The sequence below is a fragment of the Labeo rohita genome, chromosome 25, assembly GCF_022985175.1.
Source record: "Labeo rohita strain BAU-BD-2019 chromosome 25, IGBB_LRoh.1.0, whole genome shotgun sequence".
Classification (NCBI taxonomy): domain Eukaryota; kingdom Metazoa; phylum Chordata; class Actinopteri; order Cypriniformes; family Cyprinidae; genus Labeo; species Labeo rohita.
Genome location: NC_066893.1, coordinates 15,826,652 through 15,853,632, shown reverse-complemented (window position 1 = coordinate 15,853,632; position 26,981 = coordinate 15,826,652). Strand labels below are relative to the sequence as shown.

At 31.2% G+C, this 26,981-nt stretch overlaps 1 protein-coding gene across 4 annotated transcripts in view; it reads left to right on the top strand.

Moving 5' to 3' along the window:
• Positions 1–26,981, top strand: part of tead1a (TEA domain family member 1a) — a 56,438-nt gene that overhangs the window by 17,638 nt on the left and 11,819 nt on the right. For 2 of the 4 annotated variants that reach the window (XM_051099922.1, XM_051099920.1), the window contains 4 exons: positions 3,154–3,408; positions 24,166–24,230; positions 24,669–24,731; positions 26,328–26,384. In XM_051099922.1, the coding sequence (XP_050955879.1) occupies positions 3,207–3,408; positions 24,166–24,230; positions 24,669–24,731; positions 26,328–26,384 (387 nt within the window). In that variant the 5' untranslated portion in view covers positions 3,154–3,206. Of the gene's footprint in view, positions 1–3,141; positions 3,409–24,165; positions 24,231–24,668; positions 24,732–26,327; positions 26,385–26,981 lie in introns of all 4 variants that reach the window. The other 2 variants (XM_051099921.1, XM_051099923.1) reach the window with 2 other exon arrangements.

The window sequence follows — 26,981 nt, the reverse complement described above, 5'->3', positions numbered from 1 at the left end:
ACAGAAGGTTCAAACACTCACTGATGCTCCAAAAGGAAAAGGGGGTAAAAACTTTTGAACAGAACGAAGATGTGTACATTTTTCTTATTTTGCCTAAATATTGTATTTTTTTTCAGTTAGTACTGCCCTTCAGAAGTTACAGAAGATACTTACATCTTTCCCAGTGGACAAAATAAGTTAAATGTACCCTGATCTTCAAATTCCAAAAGTTTTCACCCCTGGCTATTAATGCATTGTTTGCTTCTGAAGCATCAGTGAGTGTTTGAACCTTCTGTAATAAGCAATATGAGTCAATCAGTTGTCCTCAAGATGGATCTTAAAATCATACGGTCATTGTTGGAAAGAATTCAAATACACAAAAATGCTGAAAAACCAAAGAATTTGTGGGACCTGAAGGATTTTTATGAAGAACAGCAAGCAGTTTAACTGTTCAGGACAAACGAGGGACTCATGAACAGCTGTCACTAAACAAAAAAACACAGCCGTGGATCATTCAGGTAACAACACAGTATTAAGAATCAAGTGTATGTAAACCTGAACAGGGTGAATTTTTATAAATTTAACTATTATTTTCTCTTGTGGACTGTATGTAAACCTCTTTTATGGGAAATATCTTATTCAGGTCAGTACTAAATAAAAAATAACATGCATTTTGTAAGATCCCTCTTATTTTGGTAAAATAATTAGCATTTTGCAGATTGTGCAAGGTGTATGTAAACTTTTGACCTCAACTTTATATACACTTTTTAATTTAATGGAGACGAAAAAGTGCACTTAATCATATGTGCACTTGTAGTGCACTTCATATTTAAAAGTATATTTAAAGAAAACTGTACTTGCAGACAATATATAATATTTTAATTTTAACTTATTATTTGATAGTAAACTTTAACCACATTTCAAAGATGAAATTACATTTAAGTAACCCATAATCCCTACTTAATTATGTCAGAAAACACTAATGTTCAACTAATTGCATTTCATATATAATACTGTTTAAAAGTATCTGAAGAGTAGGTTTTTGACACATTGTGAAGTGTAGCCTGCTCAAAGTTGACAGGAAACACATGCTAGCAGTTCTACAATAGGCAGCACTGTTTGTCTGGGCATTTCCCCAGTTAGCGTAGCCACTAGGCCAGACGTGACTTGAAAGTGCAAGTTTTGTAGTTAGCAATCACTCTGTGCGACCATTTAGATGAGATTTGTACGGTTTTAACACTTCACGGTTTACCTCAAAGTCATACGCACACGCGCGTTTGATGTCGTGGATGTTTCTTTGAGCAGTTGGCTGCGATCGGATGTGATTTTCTGCCAGATTGTTGCAGTCTTTCCTTGATTTGTAGTGTAATGGCTATAATGAGATTGCGATTAGCAGTGTTTTTGCGCAAGCAGTTTTTCTTTAACGTGAAACGTACTGTGTGGCGCTAATGCTAAACGCAGTGACTCGTAGGAGTGATTTGGGTTAATCACTCTTTCTCTCTTAAGCTACAGGATGAACATTTGTCATTCAGCAATCTTCCACCACAAATTTAAAAGCTGGTCTGACATCATTGCCAGCTTGTAAGTGTTCCCTTCTAAGACAGCAGCTGTTTTGGTTTAGCCTAAGTGCCACTCCTAAATTAGCGTGGCTTATGTGTTTTCTCATTTTCTTCATGGCCTTTCAATCATGTGTTGATCTCGAGCTTTTGGTTTGATGTTTTTTTTTTTATGGGTGATGAGAGAATGTTTTAATTGTGTTTAATGTGCTCAGCATTCATTATTATTTTTCATTTCTAAACCGCAAATAAATTGACTGTGTGAAGTTGTAAACAGGCGTTTTTGAAGATGCATTGTTTAACAGACCCAGTTTTGTTCCCTGCATAGATGTATTTTCAGGAAGTTTGAAATAGCCAATCAGCTTTAGAATGTCACAGCAATAAGTTGTGATTTGCTAATAAGTTATAGGTGGTATTAGAGGGCAGGACATTCTCATTCTAGAGAGCATCTGATTGGATGAAATTCGTAGTGGTAGTGCAGGATGAGTCATCATTATATTTGATATGTGTGGGCATTATACATGATTAAACGGAAGAAATTTGTCACATGGTAGAGATTTTTGGACTATCGTCTTTATCACGGTTACACGCTCATGTGATATTGCAGTGCTACGTGGTCATGGAAACGTATCGTTTACATATTCTTAGGCAGTTGTAGTTTTTTGTGATATTGACAATGGTGACAAGAATTATGACGTTTCTGTGGTATCAAAAATTTTGCTATATATATATATATATTCATATATTCCGTTTTCATTTTCATTTTAGCTGAAGTATTAGTTATTTTGTTGTGTTTAGCTGTCTTTTTTTTGTTTAGTTTTAGTGATGAAAATGAGAGGTGTTTCTTTGTTCCAATTAACAATTTTTTTATTTAGTTTTAGTTAACTATAATACCTGGCTACATTATTTATTGCTTCATTTGTCATTATACATTTAGCAAATGCTTTTATCCAAAGTAATAGTATAATAATATTATATTATAAATAATATACTGAATTACTATGATTTTGCACTGCATAATGGTAGAATTATCATAATACTGTCATATTCTTTGACGTATCTTGGAGTATCATTAGAAATGCCATAATAAATTAATATGATAATCCTAATTTAAGCAACCCAGGCTCATTGGAAATACATGCCTCTATATACATTTCGGCCTACCTTACTGCACGTAACCTACTGAATTAGAAAACTCATGCATGTGAAGTTGTGTTTGTGACAACAGCGTCCAGAAGTATCAGTTTTCAAATCGCACAGGATGTTAAAATTGTTTTGAAGGCATAATATTCTGCAAGTAATTGTGTGAAAATTAGGCTTTATTAATCAAAAGTCTGTGTGTAAATCACTTTGTGTGAAAAGGAATAAAAGTTGTCAGAGTTTTACTACCTCTAGGGTTCAACTGGAAACTGCAGTGATTCATACATACAAGTATGTGTTTTCAGTTTTGCAGAAATGTATGGAGGCACATATTTCCAGTGAGCCTATGTTGAATTTTATCTTTATCCTGTTCAACCCTGCTTGAATTGTTGTGTTTTCAGAGACTTAAGATAGCTCTTTGCAGAAATTTGAACAAAAGCAATAAACTTGCTTGTTTTTTATTGGTTGCTCTTCCCAGGTCAGTCCGCCTAGAGTTCTCCAGGCTTGGGCTCCGAGATCCCAGCTGTTGCCATGGATCCCAGCAGCTGGAGCGGCAGCGAAAGCGCCGGGGAGGATATCGAGAGGATGAGCGACTCGGCCGATAAGCCCATGGACAACGACGCAGAGGGCGTGTGGAGCCCTGACATCGAGCAGAGCTTCCAGGAAGCCCTGGCCATCTACCCACCCTGCGGACGACGGAAAATCATCCTGTCTGATGAGGGGAAAATGTATGGTGAGTTGAAAAACACTGCAACAATTGGTTTGATTGCTGAGTCAGAACTCGGTCAGAGTTCACATACACCAAACCACCTTTTCAAAAGTATGGATTGACCCAACTTTGACATCAGATTGACTTCAGATGTGTAGGTTTTACAAACAGACCTACTTATTTTGACTAGCTGTGTAACGTTGTGACTGCTGTTACAGCTTGTTTTGACTCCTCGTAATCATGTTTGTTGAGGTTGGCGGGGAACAGGCTCATCAGAAAGTTCTCAGGGAAGTTGTTAGTTGTTTGTCCTCAGGGTGAGGCGATGAGGTCCGTGGGGCCTCTGAAACTGGAAAAACGGGACTCCAGCGGGCCAGGCGGCGGAGCAGGCTGGCTGTCCTGGGTTCTGTTGTAAAGTCAGCGTGAACCATTAGTTAGGAGCAGATGGTCGTGCGGCTGACACCAGCTGCGCTCCCAATCCCCCCCACCTCATTCCCCGAAGCTTCCCCCCTCCCCTCCACGCCTCCCTCAAACTCCCGGCTGGGGTGATGTCATGGAAAGCGGGAATACTGCTTTTCTTTTCTCTTAGGATATTGAACATGCTCTTGGCCTTGTCCACAACGAAACCTCCTCACTCTGCTCGGACTTGTATCCAGCTGTCTTTATTAGGAACAACTCTGAAACAGTTGTTAAATCCGGATGCATGATGGAAAAAGTGGACAAGCTTATAAGTCATAAAAGCATTGCTTTATCGAAAGTTTTTTTTTCATGGTTGCAGCCCGCCTGGGGATGCAGGTTTGAATCCAACTTGCCATTTCCTTTTGCCATTTTCTTGCCTTTTTCCAGTTTCCTGTCCTTTTAAAACATTTAGGTTTTTGCAATTGGCACACACTTTAATCCTAAGCAACACACATTGCTTTCAAAGTATTTACAGGGTTAGTTCACCCTCATGTCGTTCCAAACCCATGTCAGTCGAACACGCGTCAAAGACTGAAAGGGAAGAGAAAAAATTCTTGAATAAAGTCGTTATTTTTTTTTTTCTTTGCGCACAAAAAGTATTCTCGTAGCTTCATAACATGAACCACTGATGTCACATGGACTTTTTAAACAGTGTCCTTACTACTTTTCTGGGCCTTGAACGTGTCAGTTGTGTTGATGTCTATGCAGGGTCAGAAAGCTCTTGAATTTCATCAAAAATATCTTAATTTGATTTCCGAAGATAAACAAAGGTCTTACGGGTTTGGAAAGACATGAGGGCTAGTAATTAATGACAGAATTTTCTTTTTGGGGTGAACTATCCCTTTGTTGGTAATTGTTAAAATGGGTACTGATCAGCAATCGTGCAGACCAAACAGTAAGTTGCAGAGACTTGAAACATGGAGGGATGGTAGTATTCACAGCTCCAACAACGTGACCACAGCGACTGAAAAGTATGAAATCCTCAACGGACAAAACGCACGCCTCAGATTCAATCGTGAGCCTGGCGAAATTTTCAGGTATTTTGCATTTTTCGGAAAACCTACTTTTGCAAACTAGTCCTAGGTTTTTCGCCCGATCAGAACCAACCCAGTGCAGAAAGATTCTCTGGAGAGTGAATATCAATAATTATCCAAAAAAAGTCAAACTTTCAATGCCAAAACGTTCAAAAGGGGCCAGGGCCACTTTAAGTAAAATGCCTATAACTCCTAAACAGAATGAGATATTTCCACCAAACTTGGAACACTTATGTAAGAGCTCAATCTGAGATCACAGAAAAAAATTTGCAGAGCTTGGCCACTTGCTGGCGCTGTAAGAGGCAAAAAACATAAAAATGGCTACAACTATGCAACCATTTGCATATCTAAAAAAAACATGGCCACCATTGGCCGATAAAGTTCGAGCACCTTTTAGTCAAGGTTAACAGAAATTTGAAATTTTTCAAGGGCGTAAACAATTGTATGTCGCACGACATTCGTATCATACAATAGAACTCCTCATTTCAAACAACTTTGCCTCTAGAACCACTGCTGTCAATCAAGTCGTTTGTTAAATGATTGAGAAGGTGTACTTTTGCAAACTAGTACTAGGTTTGTCACTCAATCTGGAAAAAGAAAGACCCTGCAGTTCAATTCTCTGGACTCTCTAGGCTAATAATTATCAAGAAAATGTTGAATTGTACCCTTTGGGAAACTGTAACAGGGTTATTTAGAAAAGGGGCCTCTCCAAATGTACCCAAAATCCTATAAAGCGTAAAGGAAAACTCAAAACTTTATGAAACCTTCTGAGCACATGCGACAGGTGATTTTAAACAAGCATGCAAAGTGTTAAGGTGATCGGACCACAGCTGGTGCTATAACAGTCATAAACGTTAAAAAACATCATAATTCTATGGCAAATGACCTGTATTTGCTAAAAATGCTTTTTTTCAGTCATTGATTTAGGTGGTTACAGACAATATTTAATGTATTTTCCCATATTTGCTTAAATTCTTTAAAGCGCTTGAACCCCGGTAATCACTGCTTACAGCTATATTTATATTTATTATTATTTTACATAATTTCTAAAATGTAATAAAATGTGCATTATCAGCATTTTTTTTATGCTTAAACATGCTTTTTAACATCTTATTATAAATGAACATGAAGGTTAGGCTCATTGTTAGTGTTTTAACTAATGTAAACAAATTAAACCTTATTTTACAAAGTTTCACGAAGTTAATTGAATGCCAAAAAGGACATTTCTTCCCCAACAGACACCTGTTTGTTCCCATGACCACTGTCGTTTTTTCCTTCAGGCATTTCCTTCTAGATAAATTGGCTTGTGTTGGTGGGGGGTTTCTTGGGTCGCTGAGGCAAACCTGTCACCTCCTACACCTCCTTCCGTGTAACATTCCTTAGCCTCGCACTTGCTGTCACCTTCGTTATTTCATCGTCCATAGCAACTGTTTGAGGTTTAATTTATCTGAGCGCACCCATCATAGATCCATACAAGTCAAGATCTCGGTCCCCAGTCCTGCCGCTCTCCAGGTCTGCCAGCGCTGTGTGGTTAATTAGCAGCCGTCCCTATAGCAACCGCCTTTCATTTCAAAACAATATGTAGTTTTTTTTCCTTGTGTCGTGGTTCAGCTTATCTCACTGTTTACCTGAGGGGGCTCTTTAGCCTCACAGAGGCACGAAAACTGGACTCGAGCCAGATTTCAAGTTTTTGCTATAGATGGCATGAAACACTGTGGAGGCCGCCGTGTGGTTTCACAGGTGAACAAAACACTTGTTTTTCCTCTCACAGGCGTGTTTAGTGTAAATTTGGCTGATTGTTGCGTGATACTTCTCTTTTTGCTCTCTCTGTCGACTCTGATATCATAAACCACTTGGCTCTGCTTTGCTAGTACTTATTTTAGGCAGAGAAAGCATGCCATAAGTAGATTTGACAGTCCCCCGCTGGGTTCGGTGAAAGAAAGATCTAATCACACTGGTTTCACTTCTGAGGGGATATACTGTGAGGACTTAACATAATCTCAGCCAATTAATATTTCTCAAGTGTTTTATATTCCGACATCCATATCCACCTGCACTTAAGCAATGCATTGTTTCATTTTTCAAAGCATAACTAACATACTTGGCCATTCTGTGAGCAAATATATTTTAGTATGTAGTGAAATCCATTTTCTTTATTTTTTTTTAAAACTTGAAATCTTGAAACTTACAATATTTAACAACAATTTATTAAAGGTTTAGGTAAAATTACATTATTAAGGCCTTATGATTGTTTTTTTTGTTTTTTTTTATTCAGTTTTATTTTTTGCCAAATTCCAATTTTCTAGATTCCATTTTAGTGGATTTATTTTAATGAAGTAATCAAAAGCATCTTTAATTAATTGCTTTTATAAAAAATTATTATTATTTTACTTTTTTTCTGAAATATTGTGTAAAATAATATGATGTTTTAATAATAATAAGTACTATCATTCATTAAGTAATATATTTCTGTCACAATTTCTTCAAGTTAAACCGAACTTATTTTGTTATTGTTGCTTTGAAGTTTTAGATTTTATATGATATGATGATAGTTTTTCTCAAAACAAATGGTAAAATGCTCATGAAGATTATGTTTATGTGTTCATGTACTCACATTTTGAGGCAGCAGAGCCTGAAGACCATTTATTCACACAGAACATGCAGGATTCATATTTAAATAGTATTTTTGCAGCTGAATATTCAGAGACACTAGTCAATGTCGCGTTTTGTTTAAAGTTTACTGAGCTACTTTTGATTTATCCATTTAAAATTTGGCAAATTCCGTGACATTCAGTGTTATACATTAAATTCTGTTTTTATGACTGGATTCTGTGATTCCATCTGCATTTTCCACATCCTGGAAATAATATTGCCCTAGTATAATGACTGCTAAACAGTACAGTTGAGCGTTGTCTCATAGCTATGCCAGTTTTTGATGTCAATACTCTCTTTCTTCTTGTATAATAAACTTATTCAATCAATTATCATTTTGTAAATTTTATTTTACTATTTTATAAATAGCCACACTGTGTATTACCCCTGATTTGCACATGTGCACCTATTTTAATTCTGAAAATTTCATTTTTGATGTATTTACTGTCAGATGTTCAACATTTAGCATATTTAGCATACAGTTAAAGTCAAAAGTTTACATGCATCTTGCAGAATCTGCAAAATGTTCAAATTCAAATATACAAAAATGCTGAAAAACAAAAGAATTTGTTGGACCTGAAGGATTTTTCTGCAGAACAGCGGGCAGTTTAACTGTTCAGGACAAACAAGGGACTCATGAACAACTATCAATAAACGAAAAAAAAAAAAAAAACACAGCTGTGGATCATTAAGGTAACAACACAGTATTAAGAATCAAGGGGATGTAAACTTTTGAACGGGATCATTTTTATAAATGTAACTATTATTTTCTCTTGTTGACTATATGTAAACATCTTTTATGTGAAATATCTTATTCAGGTCAGTACTAAAAAAAAAATTACATGCATTTTGTATGATCCCTCTTTTTGATAAAATAAACATTTTGCAGTTTCTGCAAGGTGTATGTAAATGTTTGACCTCAACTGTATGTTTTTACGACTTGAAATATATATGTGAATCTGCTTTAAGTGTTTATCGTATGTTTGTAAATAAATGCACAGCCTAAAATGAATGCTATTTAGTTGCTATCCTTTTTGAGGGACATTTCAGTGTCGTATTTGTGCTTGCTGGGGTTGTTTAAAGTGCAAAATACCTTTTATTTAATTTAATTTAAAGGACATTTTGTGTGCTGCTCTATTCATGCAAACAGAGGCTGAATCGTTCCTAATTTTACCTTGAAGCGACATGTCTTTCTGCATTTCGTAATGGCAAATTGTGAGTGTAAAATAATGAATAGACTGGTGTGCTCAGGCAGCAATGGGCTTTGTGAACATAATGTGTGCCTTGGAGGATTGGAAATACTGTGATTTTAAGCTGTGTCTTTAACAATAGGATAACAGACCCGCTCTGAGACTCTAGTGCCAGTTTGGGCTACATCATGTTCCGCAGGGGAAACTAGCGGTTATGGGAGTTATCGTCATTCTGTTCTGGCTAACTAGTATGCTGTTGAGTCTCTGCCATCGGCAGAAGTACACGACAAGGCAATCCAACAACACAAAACAAACCCTCACTCTTTTCTTAAAGTATTTTTTTTTATTATTTTCAAAGATGAAAGACAAGCAATGGACATGCATGTTAATTTAAATCAATGAAAAATCTGATATTGAATGCGTTGACTATATTTTTTTCCTTTTTGCATCTCTTTTTATTTGGACAAACTAGCAATTCTTATGAATAAATTGAGGTTAGTAAAATGCAGAATTTTTTAAAAATAAAATGTGTTTATTCATTTATGTATTTATTGTTGTATTTAATTATTCATAATTATATAATGTCCATTAATTTTAGAATAAATTTATTTATTTATGATTGTATTTAATTATTCATAGTTAATTATATACTGTCCAGTAGGTTTATAATACTTATTTATTTATGTATTTAAATTATTCATAATTATGTAATGTCCAATAGTTTTAGAATAAATTATTTTTTTATTTATTTGTTTATTTATTTAATCATAATTAATTATATAATGTCTAGTAGGTTTAGAATTAATTAATTAATTTATTGATTTGTGTTGTCGTATTTATTTATCTTTTTTATTGTTGTATTTAATTATTCATAATTATATAATGCATTTTTAGAATAAATACATTTATTTATTTATTTAGTCATTCATTTATATTGTTTCATTTATTTATTTATGTTTGTATTTAATTATTTACAATTAATTATATAATGTCCAGTAGGTTTAGTATATTTTTTTAGTCATTTATTTATTGATTTATTTATTTATTTATTGTTTTATTTAATATTTAATTAATTAATTGTTGTTATTAATAAATAAATAATTAACAATTGTGTAATGTCCAGTAGTTTTAGAATAAGATGTATTTGTTTGTTTATTTTATTTTTATTTTTTTAATGTAGTATTTAATTATTCATAATTAATTATATAATGTCCGGTAGGTTTAGAATACATTTTATTTATTTATTGTATTTAATTATTCGTAATTAATTATATAATGTCTAGTAGTTTTATTCATTTATTCATTCATTCATTCATTTATTTCTACATAATTAATTATATAATGTCCAGTAGTTTTAGAATAATTTGTTTGTTTTAGTCATTTATTTATTGTTTTATTGTTTCATTTAAATATTCACAATTAATTATATAATGTCCAGTAGGTTTAGAAAATAAAATATTTATTTATTTATTTATATATATATTTAATTATTCATAATTATTATTATTTTTTTTTTATATATATATATATATATATATTTATAATTATAATTATTTTGGATTGGACAGTACATGTTTAGTGACTGTACTTGTATTGCTGTCGTATTTGATTTTTATCCCCTTGTGATTAAAAATCATTATTAAAATAGTTTTAAAATGATAAAATGAGATGGTGTTACTGTAAATTACACTTGTAATACACTCATAAGTGCTTACTCACTGTACTTAAATAAGCGATTATGTTTTAAACCCTTACAAAATGCCGGTTCTGAATGACAAAGCGCCACACCTCCACCTACGGGCATGTTTAGAGTCACACAGAAAGACGTTCTTACATAACAATAAAGGAACAGGAAGTTTGTCAATGTGAGATGCGGTTTGATGGAAAGGAGGGATTCAGGTGGGAGATTCAGGTGGGAAACAGGTGTTGTCTGAAAGAAGCGTTCGTAAAATCACACAGGACATTGCTTTTGTGTTTAGGGCTGTATTGTGCTCCAGAGGAGGTCCTTGGATGTGGGGCGTTTTTAAAAAAAGTCTTTACTTTTCAAGGTCTGCGAAAGAGCTATGTATATTCCCACTTTAAACCTGCGCATTGCTTCTTTTGTGTTGCTTAAAATGGGGCCAAGGAGTAATTTTGTCCATTTTCTTTCCCTGAGGTCCAGAGTTTAATCATGTTTCTCAAGGGAGGCCGTGTGAATTTGAAAAAGGGGCTTCGTGCAAGGAGGTACGGACTCCCGGAAGAGCGTATGGACACGAGAAACGAGTCCCGTCTGAGGCGCATTAATGTTCTCATTTGGCTTTGATAGGTGTGAGAGGTCTGGATGTTACCTCACTGAGAGCCAGTTAGGAGACAGGACACAGCATGCTTCATCCTCACACCTCTCAACTGTTTGAGACGGATGAGTGATTGAAACAGACACTGATATCATGTTACAGAGAGTCCTTGAGCCGCATTATACTTGTTATTGTTGCTCGGTGGTGGCTGTGTTAAAAAAAAAAACACGTTTGTTCCTCATTAGTGAATTTGAGTCTTTTCTGCACTTTTTTTTTTAACTGGTCTTTTTTATGAATGGTTTTTGACGTCTTTTAAAAGAACAAATACTTATTTGTTGTCAGTTAAGAGAAGAATAACTATACACTCTTTCTTTTTTAAAGCCTTAAACGTTGTAATTTTATGTACGAATAACACTTCAAATTGTGCAGCTTGCTGAGACGTGTGCTATTGCTTTTCTAAGCAATGTATGTACGATTTTTACTTGATGGATGATAAAATGAGTGAAATGAGAATGATTTAGAGGTGATGTTATTTGACTAGACTTTTTTATTATGATTTCAAAATGCAATTTAATAAAGTTTATTATAATTATTATTATTAGAAACTGGAACAACCTCTAGTATGTCATCCATGTTTTATTTTATTATTTATTTTATTTTATTTTGTTTTGTTTTATTTTATATTTTATTTTATTTATAAGAACTTACAAAGAGAAACATTTCTTTGATAAACTGCATTTTTTTTTTTTTTTAGTTTATTTTATAATAATAGTATTAGTAATAAAATAATAATAAGAATTTTATTTTAGCAGCATTTACTGGGAACAGAGCCACTCTGGGACAAAAAAGCATTTTATTTTATTTATTTTTTTTTTTTTTTTATATATATATTTTTTTTTATTTTTTATGAAAGCTTACAGAAAAACATTTCTTTGCTAAACGGCATTTTATTTTATTAGTGTATTTTATTATTTTAGTTTATTTTATAATGGTAGTCTTGGTAATAAGATGATAATAATAATTTTATACTAAAAGCATTTTATTTTATTTATTTTATTTTAATTTTATAAAAGTTTCCAAAGAGAAACATTTCTTTGATAAACTGCTTTTAATTTTATTTTAGTTTATTATTATTAGTAATGTAATAACAGTAGTAATAATAATAATAATTCTATACTAAAAGCATTTTATTTATGTTTTTATTTTAATGTTATAAAAGCTTACAAAGAGAAACATTTATTGATAAATTACATTTTTTTTTATTTTAGTTTAGTTTATTTTATAATAGTAGTATTGGTAATAAGAAGATAATAATAATTTTATACTAAAAGCATTTTATTTTATTTTAATTTTATAAAAGCTTCCAAAGAGAAACATTTATTTGATTTAACTGCTTTTAATTTTATTTTAGTTTATTATATTATTAGTAACATAATAATAATAATAATAATAATAATAATAATAATACTTTTATACTAAAAGCATTTTTTAATGTTATAAAAGCTTACAAAGAGGGATTTATTTGATTAAACTGTTTTTTTTTTTTTTTTTTTTTTTTTTTTTTTATAAAAGCTTACAAAGAGAAACATTTATTGATAAATTGCATTTTATTATTTTCGTATTATTTTAGTTTAGTTTAGTTTATAATAGTAGTATTGGTAATAAGATGATAAAAATAATTTTACACTAAAAGCATTTTATTTTATTTTATTTTTATAAAAGCTTACAAAGAGAAACATTTCTTTGATAAACTATTTTATTTTATTTTATTTTTATAAAAGTTTACAAAGAGAAACATTTCTTTGATAAGCTGCTTTTAATTTAATTTTAGTTTGTTATATTATTAGTAATATAATAATAGTAATAATAATAATAATAATTTTGTTTTAGCAGCATTTACTGGAAACCGAGCATCTAATGTGTAAATGAACACACTGAAACATTTTTTACTCTGAAAATGATCTAATTATATAGCAGCCTTTGTGTTTTGACAGTTGTACTAATTCACATCACGCTTTCAGATTTATTTTGATTAGTCGTGCTTCCCTAGTTTGCTTTTTCCATGGCACTTACTGTAAAACTGTACATACCACAATGGTGGAAAAAGTTGCATGTGAATAAGACTTCAACTCCAAAACATTTTGTCATGTTGCTACACATACAAAAGTCCTCATTATTAAAAATAGTCTAATTGAAACCACACATCTTATTTTGAGTGATCATCACATTTAAATACACATTAGCTCATTCAGTGTGCCTTTGTTATTCAAGTCTTCAATCTAAACTTCATTTGGTTTTCAAGTTTATCCTGGCAGATGAACAAACTGAAGTTTAACTTTCCTTTCATGACGTTTGCACACAGCAACTTTATCAAGCAAAGCTAAATGAGGGAGAAAGCGAGGTAGAGTTTGAGTGGGAGTGAGCGAGAGGTCATTTGGGGTTGTTTGGATTTTCCACGTGTGATTTCCAGCGGGCTGGTGTGATGTTTCCAGCCAGCGCACCATGTTAGGACACAGTCAGACAAGCACACTTGTGCTCACTTGCATGTCCACACACACACACTCTTTCTCCCTTGCGCACACACAGGAAGCATGCTTAATTGCTCCCATTAAAGAAAACAGCTCCAAACTAAGTCCTTCCACTCTGTGTTTCCAGTTCCTTTTCTATCACAGGAAGAGAAGCTTTCAGTGTTCTACAGCTCTTTCAGTAGTGGACTTTCGTTTGTGTACACACTTTCAGGGCTTTTAACATCAAGCGTACTGCAGTGAGCGGTTTACTGTGACTCCAGAATAGCAGAGGCAGTACAAGCGCTTCCTTAGTTCCTGTGCTTCCTTCTGTTTGACAGTGAACTCATTCAGAATCCATGTTACATTTGTGTTGCTGAGCAAAACAACATTTAAAGAGAATAAATTTAGAGCAGGACTTGATTTTAACTTGTGGCCTCCATTGGTTGAAACCTGAGCAGCCTTGGAGATGTCATCCAAAGAGGAAAGTTATTTGATTTGATTTGATTTTTATAAAAGCTTAGTTGTTTCAGAGATGGTGCATTTTTATTTTATTTTATTTTATTTTGTTTTGTTTTGTTTTGTTGTTTTATTTTATTTTGTTTTGTTTTGTTTTGTTTTATTTTATTTTATTTATTATTTTATTTATATAAAACCTTGGTTGTTTCAGATGTGATTTCAGATTTTATTTTATGTTATTAATTTATTTAATTTTAATGAAAGATTACAAAGAGAAACATTTGTTTAATTAAATAAATATTTATTTATTTATTTTATCTTATTTATTTTTAAAAAACCTTAGTTATTTCGGAGATGGTGTATTTCATTTTATTATTATTATTATTATTATTATTATTATTATTATTATTATTATTATTATTTGTGTTTATAAAAACATACAAAGAGAAATATTTCTTTGATAAACATTTTATTATATTTATTTATTTATTTGTATAAATGCGATTTTACAATTTCTTTGATAAAGTGCACACAGAAAGAAACATAATAAAAATATATATTTTTTAAAATTTAATTTTCACTTTAAATTTGATTCTCAGGAATATTCATGCTGAATTTTGTGACATGTTATAATAATAATTATTATTATTTTATTTTATTATTTTATTTTATTTCTTATTTTGTTTTATTTTAATAAAAGCTTATAAAGAGAAATATTTTATTTTATTTTTTTCTTAGTTTTTTTTTATAAAAGCTTAGTTGTTTTAGAGATGGTGCATTTTATTTGTATTTTATTTGTATTTTACTTTATTTTGTTTTATTTTGTTTTATTTATAAAAGTGAAACATTTCTTTGATAAATTGCACACAAAATGACCAGAAACATGTAATAAAAAAAAAATATTTTTTTTATTTAAATTTCATTTTAAATTTGATTTTAAAGAATTTTCATGCTGAATTTTTGGACAGTTTATAACAACAACAAAAACAATGATAATAATAATAATAATAATAATAATAATAATTGTATTTTATTTTATTTATTTGTTTTATTAGTTTTTAGTTTGTTTTAATAAAAGCTTAGTTGTTTCCGAGATGGTCCATTTTATTGATTTTATATTGTTTATTTATTTATTTTTTTAATAAAAACTTACAAAGAAACATTTCTTTAATAAACTGCATTTTATTTTATGTTTTAAAATAAAATATAATAACATTAACATTTTATATATATATAATTTTTTTTATATTCTGTAGAATGTTAATGCTGAATTTTGTGACAGGTTATAATAATAATAATAACTATATTTTCCCTCTCTTTTTTTATGACAAAATCTAAAGGTTAAACTTTTATTCTTTAATTTTACAGTGCTTGGTTGAACTTCTGTTGTTTTTTAAATGTGCTTTATGAATAAAGTTTGACTTGCGCGTTCAGAGTAATGACCATGCTCAATGAATATATTATATTTGTTCCTGATTGTTTTGGAGTTTATCAAGTATAATTGTGGTCCATCTGATCATGGCCATGACTTTCCTCTCCAAACTGGTTTCTCTAAATAATCGTAGCCGTTTTGGCGGGATGAGGGGTGTGTGGGGGGGGAGTCCACTGGAAAAGAAAAGACTGTCCGTCACGGTCTCTTGCCATCTGGCCTTGAATTTCCTCTCAGACCCTCCCTCTGAAAATGGTTTGCGGACGGAGGGGTGTCATCGTGTTACGGGCTCTACCCGTCACAGAGGACAGCTGGCTAACTCTAATCAGATGGTAGCAGGCATGTGTGTGCACATAAGTGTGTGTGTGTGTGTGTGTGAATGGCTTTATCTGGCAGGGGGAAAGCTGGCCGCACCCCTCGGTCCTGCTCTCAGGGAAACACCTGCATTGAGCCTGCAGATCGTATCAGTTTAAGCTGACTGACTCCCAGAGAGGGGATTGTTCAGACCACCATCTGCTTTTGGAGGCTGACCTTTACTTATAACCATATGGCATTTTGTCGTTCCTCACCGCTCATGCTCGCGCACTAAATGAGCAGGTAGATGATGAGTCTGTTAGCGTGGCTGGACAATGGAGTGACAGTCAAGTCAGAATACCTTGATTTATCCCAATCAAACTTCTGCACGTGTAGCTGTGTGTAGTGTTTGGATCAAAGTTGTTCAGAAAGGTGGACACCAAAACACTCAGTTCAGCTATTTCCAAACTGAAAAAAGTTTAAATGACTGAGGTGATGCTTTTGGTATATTTTATGTTTTTGGTAAATTGTTGCAATATGATGCATAGTTGTTAACTGACCTGTCAAATACTTGTGTTTTCAATTACACATAAATATATAATTGTAATTTATTAAATATAAATTATACCATAATCATTAAATATTAAACAGTTACTGTAATATATTTTATAAAATGTAATATTATTAATTTAGTTTATTTTCTTTATTATTATTAAATTCAATTTATGTTTGTATATGATAATAACAGTTAAATATAATATAATTTTAATTATTATTACAGTTATTGTTGTTGATGTTTTGTACTCTATTCATTAAATATTAAATAGTTATTATAACACATTTTATGTTTATCAAATATAATATTATTAACTGAGTGTATTTATATTATTATTCAATTAAATTTATTTTTTATGATAACTATTATATATTTTTATTATTACAGTTATTATTGTTGTTGATTATGTTATACCTGATTATATTATTGTTGTTATCCATTGTCATGAAATATTTAATATCTATTATAACACATTTTATGTTTCTTAAAATATATTATTTGAGTTTATATTTTAATTGATTTTATTTGTATTATTATTAAATGACATTTCGGTCTTTTATATGTTAATGAAAATATCTATAATATATTTTTTTATTATTATTATTAAAATAATAATAATAATAATAATAATAATTATTATTATTATTATTATTGTTGATGTTTTATACCATAATTTTTAAATATTAAAAAAATATTATAACACATTTTGTTTATAAAATATAATATTATTAATTTAATTTATTTTTATTATTATTAAATTAAATCTAGTTGTTTATATGAAAATAACAATAAACTATAAATATATTTTTTATTATTATAACAATTATTGTTGTCATTTTATACAGTAATCACTAAATATTAAATAGTTATTATAACACATTTTATGTTTATAAAATATAATATTAATTTTGTTTATTTTTATTAGTAGTATTAAATTAAATTTAGTTTTTTTTGTATTATAACATTTAACTATAATATATTTTTTATTATTATTAATATAATAATTATTTTATGTTTATAAAACATAATGTTATTAATTTTGTTTATTTGTATTATTAAATTAAACAGTATTTTATATTATAATAACGTTTAAGTATAATATATATTTTATTATTATTACAATTATTTTAGTTGTTGTTGATGTTTTATACCAATGTTATTAAAAACATTGGTAACAATGAACTATATTTTTTATTATTATCACAACTATTATTGTTGTTGCTGATGTTATTTTTATTTTCTATAATAATAATAATAATAATAAACTGTCACAAAACTCGATGATAAATATATAAAAGCAATAAACAACAAACAAAAATACAGAAATATATAATTCTCATATAACATACTATACATTAGAGATGCTTTAATACATTTTTATGCAAAATAAATGAATTATTTCAAGCCTGTGTTTGTGGTTTTAATATTATTGAAAATTATATCTATTATCGTTCTGTTCTGTTCTTTATTGTTTTAATATAAACCTACCGATGAATTGTTGATCTCTATGATGCTCATGGAAATCATGAATATTGCAGTCTCAGTTTAGACTCATCATTTCTTAGTCATAGACCTCCTGCAGAAAGTCTTTGTATTGTTCATTTCGGGCCATTGTGATTCTAATAGCAGCCCGAGACCTCAGAGTCATCCATCAGGCCTGGCAGGGCGGCAGAGCCATTGTCCCAAAGGTTTGGGTTTGGGGTTCACACCCAGAGACCGACACCCTGATACATGTGGGTCATTTGAAATGCTCAAAGTTTTTCAAAGATTTGTGAGGTGAACCATATTATTTGATCAAATTTCATCACTTTTCTCAGAGATATTTTAGTCGACAGGATGATTGCCAAAGTGAGTGAACCACGTGTCTCACTTCTGATGGCACACTTACTCTTCAGTGACCCATACAGTCTAAACTCTCCTCAGACAGACATGGCATGGAGAATGGAGACTGGCGTTAGTTTTATCTGAAATCAAAACAAAGAACAAATAGGGTTGCCCAGAAAGCCACAGGTGGTTCATATTAGGAAAGAGCTAATGCTGCAGTATTAGCCATTTTACTGTGTTCACACCTTAAAAGGATCGTTCACCCAAAAATGAAACTTCCGTCATCATTTACTCACCTTAATGTCGTTCCAAATCAACATTTCGTTCCCTACAGCACACAGAATCGTTTTGTATACTGCATTCAATGTATTAAAGCTTCCCGTGACTAAAACGAGACGATGACGAGACGACAGTAAGGTCAGCAAGCGGTGACTGTGACTGCATCAGCATTCAGTATTGTCGAGACTAAAATGTGTTGTAAAATTAAAAACTTTACCAAAACCTCTTTCATAAAAAGGAGACAAAATGCTATTGCAGACTGCTGTACGTGCCTCTGCTGTGTGAGCTTTCAAGTGTGCGTTTGCCAGATATCACAAGTTTAAATTCCCAGATCAGAGCTTCTGTGTTAAAATGATACATTTTCTGCCAGCGTTTTGCTTAATTTGTGCAATCTGGCAACCACGAGCATGCACTCGCTCTTCATTGCGGAAGTGCTGATGATGATCTGGAAACAAAGGCAAACAAGTAAGCTAAAGTTTAGCCATCTCTGTGTTGAGCTAAATTGAAAGTGTCATTCAGCCTGTCTGTGTTCTTTGGAAGCCATTTCTGCTACTGAATAAAACATTAAAAAAAAAAAAAAAAGGTAATTGTGACTTTTTATCTCACAATTCAGATTTTTCTTCTCAGAATTGTGATACAGACTCACAGTTGCAAATTATAAATTCAGAATTGCGAGATATAAACTCACAATTCTGAGAAATAAAGTTGCAATTCTGAGAAATAAAGTCAGAATTGTGTTGAGTTTTTGTCATTCTGACCTTTTCGTACTTTTTTTAAATATATATTCGCAATTCTGAATTTTTTTCTTGCAATTGCGAGATTATCTCTTGGTTTTTTCTCACAATTCGGATTTTTCTCGCAAATGTGAGTTTTTTTATCTTGCAATTCTGACCTTTTCTGACTTTTTTTATTTATATCTCAATTCTGACTGTTTTTCACAATTGCAAGTTTATAATTTCATTTCTGACTCTTTTTCTCATAATTTTTACGAATTTTTTTCTCGCAATTCTGACTTTTTTTCTTGCAATTGCAAGTTTATCTCTCAGTTCTGAATTTTTTCTAACAATTCAGACTTTTCTTGCAAATTACAAGTTTTTATCATACAATTCTGACCTTTTCTGACTTTTTTATATGTATCGCAATTCTGACTTATTTCACAATTGCGAGTTTATACCTTTCATTTCTGACTCTTTTTTTTCGTAATTGCGAGTTTTTATCTCCCCAATTCTGACCTTTTCTGACTTTTTTGTAAATATATATCGCAATTCTGATTTTTTTTTCACAATTGTGAGTTTATATCTCTCAGATCTGACTTTTTTCCTCGCAATTGTTTTTATCTCTCAATTCTGACTTTTTTTGCAATTATTTCTCGCTATTCTGACTTTTTTCTTGCAATTGCAAGTTTTTATCTTGCAATTCTGACCTTTTCTGACTTTTTTTAATATATATTGCAATTCTGACTTTTTTTTCTCGCAATTGCGAGTTTATCTCTCAGTTCTGACTTTTTTCTCACAATTCAGACTTTTCTCACAAATTACAAGTTTTTATCTCACAATTCTGACCTTTTCTGAAATTTTTATATATATCGCAATTCTGACTTTTTTTTCACAATTGCGAGTTTATGTCTCTCAGATCTGACTTTTTTCCTCACAATTACGAGGTTTTATCTCTGAAGGCTTTTTTTCTTGCCATTGTTTTTATCTTACAATTCTGACTTTTTTGCTTGCGATTGTGAGTTTGTCTTGCAATTCTGATTCTGACTTTTTTCTTGCATTGTTTTTATCTCACAATTCTGACTTTTTCTTGCAGTTGCGAGTTTATTTATTGCAATTGTGACTTTATTCTCAGAACTGTGAGCTTATATCTCAGAATTCTTTATAACATGCAATTGCAAGTTTATATCTCACAATTCTGATAAGCCAGATTTGCAACCTTTTTTAAAAAAAAAATTTGTTCAGTGGCGGACACGGGCTTCCATGCTGTCCTGTCACAAGATCTCAGCTATATTGTTTGCAGTTGTGGTCGCTGAATGAATGCACTTACTCAACCGCTCTTTTTTTCATAGAGAAACATCAATGGAAACATCAGTTGGAATGATTTAAATCCCTAATTTAAATATTATATAGCCTATAATAAATCAGTACACTAGATGAGGTAAAATAAAGCATGTGGATGAGTCCACATTCTGTTGATTTGTGCTTATTGGCGAAAGTGTAATACCTGAAATGTAAAAATAAATTTCTCAAATGACAACCATTATTGTGATTGCATAAATAATTTGTATCAGTTTAAAATGAGACTAAGTTTTCATTGACTAAAACTAGACTAAAATGCTCAGACATTCAGTTGACTAAAACTCGACTAAACAAAAACAGGATGATGTTGACTAAATATGATAAAGACTAAAAAGTACATTTAACATGGGACTAAGACCGAAGTTAATAGACTAAATTAAAAAAATTAAATAAAAAAAAATTACACTGCTACTATAATATAAAACACATGCACTATATTCCAAGTTTTTGAAGCCATATGTCTTAGAAAAATACTGCAATGTAAGTAGAGTGAGTAGATGATGATAGAAATCTCATTTTTGGTTGAACTGTCCCTTTCAGACATTGTACCTGTTGCTTTAGATCCTGAAAGATCCTGAGAAGAGCACTCAGCTTTGGATATGACAGCATAAATCACATGCTTTCATTTAGTTTGTTGGAAGAGACTGACGGCAGAGAAAACTGTCAATGCACAATGATTGACAAGCCCCATTTTTGGCGCCATCTTTCCCCTCTGAACACGCTGAGGTTAACCCTGCGTCAGTGTGAGGTCCATTTATCTGCTGGCTTTTAATTGCAAACAGTGGGTGTTCCTCACTTTGTGCCGATCAAGCTGATATTGTAATTTTATGACCTTTAACCTACCACATCCTCAATGGCTTTTGTGGCCTGCCCTCCACCAGCATAACATCAACACTTTTGTAATACCACTATAAAGGAATGCCTTCTACCCCCCGGCTGGGGTTTTTACTGCTCATTCCAGTGCATCTGTTAAACCACATCATGTAGCATTCTTGGTCAGAGATTCAACTGTTTCTTCAAGTGTTTCTTAGTGCTGTGTTGCTTTTAAAATTTTTGTTCACTCACTTTTAATGACTCACTTTTAATGCTGTTGAGTGAGTCATCACCAAACCTGAACAAATTTTGAAGAGAACAACAATGCTGAGTCATCAGATTCAGATGATTCAGATATCCTGTTATTACTGGATCATCAGCCATATATTATAATAAATATTATTATATAATTATATATAATCCTTAATAGTTCATAATAGTTATATATGTAATATATCTAATATACATTTGTATATATATATATATATATATAGATAGATAGATATAGAAATATATAGATAGATACAAACTGCCGTTCAAAAATAATATTGTGAAATATTATTGCATGTGTGTGTAAAGTTTTTAATAGTTATATATATATATATATATATAACTATTAAAAACTTTACACACATATATATATATATATATATATATATATATATATATTATATATATATAATTAATATAATAATAAAACATTACTATGTATAATATAAAAATATTAAAATATATTAAAATATATGTAATTAATGTAATATATATGTGTAAAGTTTTAATAGTTCTAATTAAAAAAAAAAATATATATATATATATATATATGTATGTATGCTATTTATTATTTATATATTCATATTATATAATTACTATTATAATATTAATATAGTTTGTTTTTTGTGTTAATAATATTAAATTGTTCTTGTTAATAATCGTTTATTAAAATAAAAATGTCATTACATGTATTAAAGTAAAGACGTAAGTAAGTACAATTTTATGATAAATATAGATACATACATACACACACTATTTTATTTTATTTTATTTTATTATGTGGGTTGTAGGCCAGTGACTGGCTAATGTTTATATATTTATATATTATAATGTTTTATATTTATACTGATAATCTTTGCCATATTACTGTTAATTTACTACAATTAATTATTTTTGTTTAAATGAACAATTTAATTTAATATTAAATATTATTTTTATGATAGTTTTTGTAATATCAACAGAATTTATATGTAAATATGACATGTATAGATGAGAGTTTGTATGTTTGTTTTCTTAGTGATATTCTTGTTAACAATAGTTTGTTAAAATAAAAATATATTAAAAAAATATAAAAATGATTGTATATTCTTGTTGAGTAATAACCAGCTGTCATTCAGTAATTCTGTGAAGATAATGCTGTTTATCTTATCTGTTGTTGAGAGTAAGCTAGTGTCTTTGATCAGTTTCTGCTTTGGTTTGTCTAGCAAACTCCACAGGGGAGACTCTCAAAACTCAACACTCATCGACAGGCTCTCTCACTCTCTCTTTCTCTGTCCCTGTAAGTCCCCTTTCTCTCTGGAGGTTGTTTTGCAGGTTTGCCAAGTCCAGCTGAGCATGTTTTCAAGTGACTGAAAAGAATGAATTATGCAGCAGTAAGCATGCTTACAGCTGGCCGTTTGGAGTGTCTTTGATCTGAGAGCGGAGTGTGCATGAATGCCCGCATTGTGAGCGGACAGAGCGTGTGTGTGTGTGAGTGTGTGTACACGCGTGTTTGTGTTTGGAAGAATAGGGAGGCCCAGGTCTGGGTTAGAAGAGATTACACTGCAGGCACGTTGGGTAAAGGCTAGCTGGAGAAAATACCCTGACGCTGTTTGTTGGCTGACGCTTGTCCTTAAAGGACTAGTTCACACAAAAAATGAAATCATCTGTTCACCTTCGTGCTGTTCAAAAATGTCTTTTTTCCATTAAACACAAAAGGAGACGTTTTGAAGACGGTTCAGTCTGGTCACAATATGTTTTCATTATATGTTCAAGAGCAGAAAGTTCATATTAACAGTATACTTTTAAAGCTCCATATTTCAAGTCTTCTTAAATTTAGTATCATAATATTATATGAAGAACAGACAATTAAGTTATGCACTGATAATCTTTGCTTCGGACATATAATTTTATCATTTAATTAAATCAACTAATTAACAATTGAATTTAGTAATAATTTTGTGCAATTAATTGTTTTAAGTCATCTAATTAAATTTAAAATTAAATTAAATTAAAAATTAAATTAAATTAAATTAAATTAAATTAAATTAAATTTGTAGGCCAGTGACTGGCTAATGTTTGCACTGATAACCTTTGCCTGTGCCATATCAATGTTAATTTCCTACAGTTTTTTTTTTTTTTAAATCAATTTAATATAATTTAATTTAGTGATAATTTAGTGCAGTGAATTGATTTTTAAAATGAACTAATTAAATGTAACTAAAATTTTAATTTAATTTAAAATTATTTCATTTAATATAATTTAACTAAAAAAATAATTGAATTGAATTGAATTTAATGTGGGTAGGCCAGTGACTAGATAATGTTTACACTGATAATCTTTGCCTGTTTACTACAATTAATTATTTTTTTAGTCAACAGTTCAATTAAATTAAATTAATTTTTATTTTATTTTATTTTAAAATAATCTGGAAAAAATAAAACGCTTTAATCTATTGACACACCTAGTTTGTGTTGTACAATAGTTCAGCTAGTTCTTCATGTGTTTCCATACATCTGCTGTATGTATTTAATATATATTTATGGTACTGGTCTGTTGGTGTAACATTGAATACTAAGGTCTCACAGAAAACTAAAGCAAAACAATGAATCACTGTGAAGTCACTGAAATAATTTGTTTATAAAATGTAAATAAAGGTTAAATAAATAACATTGCTTTGTTTTCTCTTACAGGTCGTAATGAATTAATCGCCAGATACATCAAACTGAGAACGGGCAAGACACGGACAAGAAAGCAGGTTAGTGAAGCTGCTTCAACTTCTGAGCGTGACATGAAATAAATAACGCTGGTTATAGAGGCTATTTCCAGTAAATTCACATTACATTGTGACGAGCCAGACTTTGTTTATGGCTTCATCCCGTCGTCTCACTGGCTTACTGCCTTCCTTGGTAACCAAAACGTTCTTCGCCGAGTGGACACCTGTTGCTTTGTGCTCTCAATTCAGTGCAGATCTTTACAATTTTACCCTACAGTCAGTTTGACTTAAAAACTGGAATTTTAACGAATTAAACAGCTGATCACTTTCCTCCTTTCTTGTTCCTGAACAAATGATGTGAAAGGTTGTGTTGGATGTTCTGTTTGTAATTAAAGTGCATGTTTTTGAGGCTAATGGCAGGGGGCCTTTCATCTCCATGGTTACAAAATGCTCCTTTTGTGTTTGTGTGTGTGTGACCAGGTCTCCAGTCATATCCAGGTTCTTGCCCGGAGAAAATCCAGAGAATTTCACTCCAAGCTAAAGGTACATGCCAGTCTTGTGTTTGACACAGTCTGTGTGTGTATGTGTGTAGCGTCTCAGGCCATATCTGTACTGAACAGTGTGTGTGTATGAGTGCCCTGCTGTTTGGCTGTCTGTAACCTAGATTTCCTGCTTGTGACTGGCCTGCTTAGTATGCAGTCAACTGGCTAACTTCTTTTCTTCTGCATGTTTGTCCGTTTCCTTCCTGTTTCGCACAAAAGTGTGTTTATTTAATGTCTGATACACGGGTTAACTTAAGCAAAGTTGTTCAAGGACAATCAAACAATTTAAGATACAGCGTTAAAGTCGAAGGAAAGTCAGACGTGCATGATTATCAAACAAGTTTCAACATTTTCAGGTTACTGGTATTGATTTTATATATATATATATATATATATATATAGATAGATATATATATACACACACACTACCATTCTTTTTTTTTTTTTTAAATAAATTTTATAAATAAAAAACTAAAAATAAAATGAAATAAATGCAAATAAAAAAGAAGTCTCCTATGCTTACACAAAAATACAGTAAAACAGTTAAATAATATCTAATATATTTATATTTAGATACATTTTAAAATGTAATTTATTTCTGTGATCAAAGCTACATTTTCAGCATAATTACTCCAGTCTTCAGTGTCACATGATCCTTCAGAAATCATTTTAATATGCTGATTTGGTGATCAAAAAACATTTTTTTATTATTATTAATGTTGTGCTGCTTAATATTTTGTTGAAGCCATGATATATTTTTATCAGGGATCTTCTGATCTAAAAAGTTCATTCAAACATTTTTCAGGATTCTATTCTAGAAAGATCAAAATAGCATTTTTTTGGAATGGAAGTCTTTTGTAACATTATAAATGTCTTTACTGTCACTTTTAACTAATTTAGGGCACCTTTGCTGAATAAAATTAATTGAAATATTTAGTAAAATCGATTAAAACAGTGTTTATTTTAACATTAATCTTGCTGACCCCACATATACAGTTGAGGTCATACACCTTGCAGAATCTGCCAAATGGTAATTGTTTTACCAAACTAAGAAGGATCTTACAAAATGTGTGTTATTTTTTTTATTTAGTCCTGGCATGAATAAGATATTTCACATAAAAGATGTTTACATATAGTCCACAAGAGAAAATAATAATTGAATTTATAAAAATGGCCCCGTTCAAAAATTTACATACACTTGATTCTTCATACTGTGTTGTTACCTGAATGATCCACAACTGTTTTTTTTTTTTATTTTTATTTATTTATTTATTTATTTGTGATAGTTGTTTATGAGTCCCTTATGAATCCCCACTGTTCTTCAAAAAACCTTCAGGTCCCACAAATTCTTTGGCTTTTCAGCATTTTTGTGTATTTGAACCCTTTCCAACAATGACTGTATGATTTTGAGATCCATCTTTTTACACTAAGGACAGCTGAGGGACTCGTATGCAACTATTACAGAAGGTTCAAACACTCACTGATGCTCCAAAAGGAAACACGATGCATTAAGAGCCGGGGGGTGAAAACTTTTGAACAGAAAGAAAATGTGTAATTTTTTGTTATTCTGCCTAAATATTATATTTTTCTCATTTAGTACTGCCCTTCAGAAGCTACAGAAGATACTTACATGTTTCCCAGAAGACAAAATAAGGTAAATTTACCCTGATCTTCAAATTCAAAAAGTTTTCACCCCCCGGCTCTTAAATGCATCATTTTTCCTTCTGGAGCATCAGTGAGCATTTGAACATTCTGTAATAGTTTCAGCCCCTCAGTTGTCCTCAGTGTGAAAAGATGGATCTCAAAATCATACAGTCATTGTCGGATAGTGTTCAAATACACATTACTCAAGTAACAACACAGTATTAAGAATCAAGTGTATGTGAACTTTTGAACAGGGTCATTTTTGTAAATGTAACTTTTATTTTCTCTTGTGGACTATATGTAAACATATTTTATGTAAAATATCTTATTCAGGTCAGAACTAAATACCAAAAAAAAAAAAACATATTTTGTATGATCCTTTTTATTTTGGAAAAAAAAGCATTTTGCAGATTCTACAAGGTGTATGTAAACTTTTGACCTCAACTCTACATTACTATTGTACTATGTACAACATCATGTTTAGTGTTGTGTTTATGCTGATGTTGTCACTGGCTGACCAGAGAAGAGAAGAGATGTCAAAGGATCATGCTTTTGAGCAGCTGTGGCATCTGGTGGTGAAACAGCGAAAGGCAGTCCACTGGCAAAA